Source organism: Phyllobates terribilis, unplaced genomic scaffold, assembly GCF_046119375.1.
Source record: "Phyllobates terribilis strain yellow unplaced genomic scaffold, ASM4611937v1 Scaffold_7__3_contigs__length_470593459, whole genome shotgun sequence".
NCBI classification, from domain to species: domain Eukaryota; kingdom Metazoa; phylum Chordata; class Amphibia; order Anura; family Dendrobatidae; genus Phyllobates; species Phyllobates terribilis.
The window spans coordinates 135077611-135081943 of NW_027362767.1; the positions used below are offsets into that span (position 1 = coordinate 135077611).

The 4333-nt window shown below is 47.3% G+C and overlaps 1 protein-coding gene across 1 annotated transcript; it reads left to right on the forward strand.

The window, feature by feature from the left end:
• The first annotated feature begins 225 nt into the window (after positions 1-225).
• RPS27 (ribosomal protein S27) lies at positions 226-3669 on the forward strand. Its single transcript, XM_073639210.1, has 4 exons — positions 226-375; positions 1350-1458; positions 1535-1645; positions 3499-3669. Exons 1-4 carry the CDS (start codon positions 241-243, stop codon positions 3525-3527), a joined length of 384 nt encoding a protein of 127 aa, XP_073495311.1. The 5' UTR covers positions 226-240; the 3' UTR covers positions 3528-3669.
• The last annotated feature ends 664 nt before the right edge of the window (positions 3670-4333 follow it).

Here is a 4333-nt window from a genome sequence, read left to right on the forward strand (position 1 = left end):
AGCTATCCAGAAAAATATAAACGTTATTGTGTGCCCCCCCAGTGCTAGGCATCACAGGACATGTCCTGACTTGTCTCCTCCATTGCTCTGCCTTATGTTTGGTTCCCGGGCCCCACAGTCACCCTGCCCCCAGTCGTCTACCCTCTGTCTGGGTGACACAAAGCTTCCTGGACGCCTTATGTGCCCCCCACACCAACTTCTGCCCCCAATACCCACGATAATTCATCATAAAGATTGCCAATGACCTTCCTAAGATGGCGGGCCGGCGCCTCCATTACGTCACTTCCGGGCTCTGTGGCCGCTGTACCTTATATACAGCGTTCCGCTTCCGGTCTCCCTCCTTTTCTGCAGCGGCCGCGTCTTGAGAACATGCCTGTGAGTACGGGGAGCAGAGCTGGGCCTGGGGTGGCGGAATACTGCCTGTGGAGCCGGGTGGGGGCCAGGATTGGGATTTATATGATGGGGGACTTTGCTGAGGGCGCAGAGAGGGGGTTAACGAGGACGAAACGCGGGCAAGATGGCGCAGCGAGGCCTGCAGTGGAGGCTCCCTGTATCGTCATGTGACTGTGGACCCCCCAGCCTGTGAGCTCAGCGGTCTGCCTTTGCTGTTGGGGGTGAGAACTTTTAGCGGGGCCCCAAGTGTAAACTGTTGCTATGGTTACCCGTGTGGCCCCCTGCACTGTTGACTAATGGAGGGCTCACGTGTCCTTACACAGCGACTTTAATCCTTAGGGCTGGTAATTGGGGGCTACTCTACCAGGTGATAACATTTTGAGGGGCTCAGCTGCTGCATCAAGGAATGTGCTGGTGAGACTAGGTGTTGGGTGGTCTATGTGCAGTGTTTGGGGTCTGTTTAGGTGGTTTCTGGGGCATGTGTATTGGGGGTGTATATTTAGTTTGGGTCTCCACAGCTGTCTTGGGACAGTGTGTATATTGGGGTTTATATTGTCTCTACAGGTGCCTTCAAGAAGGGGTGTATATGGGGGGTCCTCTAAATTTGGGGGGCAGCGGGTGTGTATTTGTTTTTTGGGTCTCTACAGTTGGTGTGGGGGAGGGGTGTGTTTTTATAGGGGTCTCTACAGCTGGGTTCAGGGAAGAAGCTGTATGTTGGGGTCTACACCCCCTGAACTCTTATGTATATTGTTTATTTTGGGTCTCTTCAGTTGGCTTGGAGGATGGGTGTGTATTTAGGGGGATCTCTTTACCTGCGTTTGGGGAGGGGGTGTATACTGGGGTTTATATTTCAGTTGGGGGTGAATATTTATTGGGTCTCTGCAGGGGGTGTGTATTGTTTTTGGGGTCTGAGGTTAATAATTTAGTGGATGTATGATTGTGTTCTCTCTCCTTAGCTCGCTAAAGACCTCCTGCACCCCTCTCCTGAGGAGGAGAAGCGGAAGCACAAGAAGAAGCGCTTGGTTCAAAGCCCCAACTCCTACTTCATGGACGTGAAGTGTCCAGGTGAGTGTCCTGAGGGAGGGGCTTGTTCTGTGTCACTAACTGTGCAACATCTGACTGTGTCCCCCTCTTCCCGCAGGTTGTTATAAGATCACCACGGTGTTCAGCCATGCTCAGACGGTGGTCCTGTGTGTGGGCTGCTCCACGGTCCTCTGCCAGCCCACCGGCGGCAAGGCACGACTGACAGAGGGTGAGTTCTGTGCACGTAAAGGGACTGTTAATTTCTACTGTTAAGTATTTGGCACTATTATCAAGATCTCTGCTTCCGGTCAGTGGTTACATCCAGAAACTAAACAGCTGATCACTTATATGTGGAGTATAAGTCATAGGTTAAGGGGCTTTTTTTCCAAAATCAGAAAACCCCCTTTTAGAGGCATTGGCTGGAAAAAAACGATTTGTCCAGAGAATGTCCAACCGCAGGTCCGACCCTGCAGGATGGGGGGAGGCAGTGTACGTGCACCACTGCTGGACTATTCATTCCCTATGGGTCAGGTGTGTACTGTGCCAGGCTTTTACCGGCAGCCCCGTAGAGAGTGATGTGCAGCAGACGAGACGCCCGATCACAATTTTGTAACTGGGTTAAAATTCCATGTTCTGGCAATGGGTGGTGGTGCCGGCAATCGAGGTACAACCTGTCCTGATGAGTGATTTTCGCCAGACAGCTCCTATAGCTGGTGATGCACATGGATCATACACAAGAGAAAATTGGTCCCTCTGGGTAGGAGAAACGTGTTGTGGCCTAACTCAACATTTGTGTACATAAATATGCTGGCAACGGTTTGGTTTAGGTTTTTCGGTCAGTGTTTCTCTTGTCAAACCAGTGTAAATCATGCAGCGCTGGGAAGCACTCGGTGCCGCCATTGGTGCTTATAGACTTGCATGTGTGATTAAGGTATGACTGGGGTCATAAATGGCCACAGACTAATGGAACGGTGATCAGCGGATGTCTGGCTGAGGCCTAATGCTGGGGGGCTGCATAGTGCGCAGCACGGCAGGAGAGTGCACGGTAGTACCTGTATTTTAACTGTCCAATGTCTTATAAAAAAAAACTCAAGAAGGCAGGCTTTCAATTGCAAGGTGCTGCAGAATATGTTGGCGCCTTATAAATACAATTATTTACGTAAAATTGGCACTAAATGGTGCCATGGATGGATCTCACAAAGAAAGCCCTCGTAAGACTAAGTACTTTTAATACAACAGAGAAGATAAAGTTTTTAAAGATAAAATCAGTAACTTTATTAATCACATATAGATTCATAAAAGTACAAAGTGTAAATATCAGACATGTGTAGGGGGCGAGCATGAAAAATCAAAAATTAGCAGCCAGGACATCAGCAAGCCTATATAAAGTTGGATGGATGGAGTATGAAAAAGCAGAAGCCCAAAAGGAGTTAAGAATCTCATGACCCAAAAAGGTAACGGCTATAGTAAATATTCCAGGGTCATAAATTGTCAAGGAAACGTTCGTTGGGAAGCCGCACTTGTCTTACCCATTACCTTGGGCTACAGTTTCCTCCAGGGATAGTTTTTAAATAGTCTCTTGAGCCACCCTCTGTTACCTTTTTGGGTCAAGAGATTCTTTTGGGTAGTTACTTAACTCCTTTTGGGGTTCTCCTTTTTTTGTACTCAATCCATCCAACTGTATAACCCTTCTTTGGGTTCTATAGGCTGCTAATTTTTGATTGTTCATCCTCGCCCCCCTACACACGTCTGTTATTTGCACTTTGTATTTTTATGAATCTATATGTGATTGATCAAATCAGTAACTATTAATCTTTAAAAACTACATCTTCTCCTTCGATGTTCTCTATATGTTTTGGCGTGGTTTCTTAGTAGTGGCTCATACTCGTAGTACAGATTGATGTGCCAGCTATCATGATTTGGGGTTTTTTTCGCATTAAGTACTTTTAATGTTGTGGTGCTCTTACTCTAGCTGTAGTCCAAGGGACCTCTGTAGTGTTGGGGTGCTCTTCTGGCGCTAGTCTGGGGGCATCTCTAATGTCAGGGTGGTACTTCAGCTGCTGACTTCTTCTCTCCCCATAGGTTGCTCTTTCAGGCGGAAGCAGCATTAGATGTGGACGCTCCGGATCCGTGCGGTGGCGGTGCCCTTTACGTCTGGAGAGCGGACTACACATGGCGAGGGGCCAGGCTCTGATCACACCAGGATACTGTAGCCTGTACCCCGACTGTCAATAAATTTTGGATACAATTTGACTTTTGCGTGTTCAGTATGTTATTTCCAGGAGGCGGGGGGTGCCTCCTCTTCATTCTGTCAATTAAACATCATTGAATGATCCTGCTGATTTGTGTTCATGTGAGTGCGGCTCCTGGGGAGGGTCCATAACAGAATGGAATGGGAACTTCTATGGTGAGAAATTGGGCAATACCTGGGGGAAGGGAGATGATGTACAAGTTGTGTTCAGTAAGTAATCTACCCCGTGTTCTGTCAGATGAACTACATCGTGAGCACAGTATAGAAGTCTGATGAAAGCACTGGAAGTGACAGGATGGCAAGTGCAGTACAATGCAGCTTTACACAAAAAAAAGTGAAGGATTTTGAGCTTTCTTCTGTGGTGAAATGCCTTACAAAGGAAGAAAAGCCTAAAGAAATCCATAAAGATGATTGCTGTATGTGGGGGTGATGCACCTTTTGGTCAAAGCTTCTTCAGAGGAAATGTTCCATAAATTGGAGGTTGTAACTTTGGAATATAGTTTAGTGCGTTATAGCTCATGAATTAGGCTTTTTAAGTTGGTATGGTTTCCAGTCTTATTGTCAGTTCATGGTGGGTGCCACCAAGGTTGAACAATTTAGGCGAGTGACTTATTCTCAAATTACTATGGGTGATGAAACATGGGTTCACCACCATGATCCTGAGAT

Coding starts and splice junctions, on each gene's coding strand:
- RPS27 (XM_073639210.1), top strand. CDS start 241: ATGACCTTCCTAAGATGGCGGGCCGGCGCCTCCATTACGTCACTTCCG. Junction 376..1,349: donor CGCGTCTTGAGAACATGCCT/GTGAGTACGGGG, acceptor CTCTCTCCTTAG/CTCGCTAAAGACCTCCTGCA. Junction 1,459..1,534: donor CATGGACGTGAAGTGTCCAG/GTGAGTGTCCTG, acceptor CTCTTCCCGCAG/GTTGTTATAAGATCACCACG.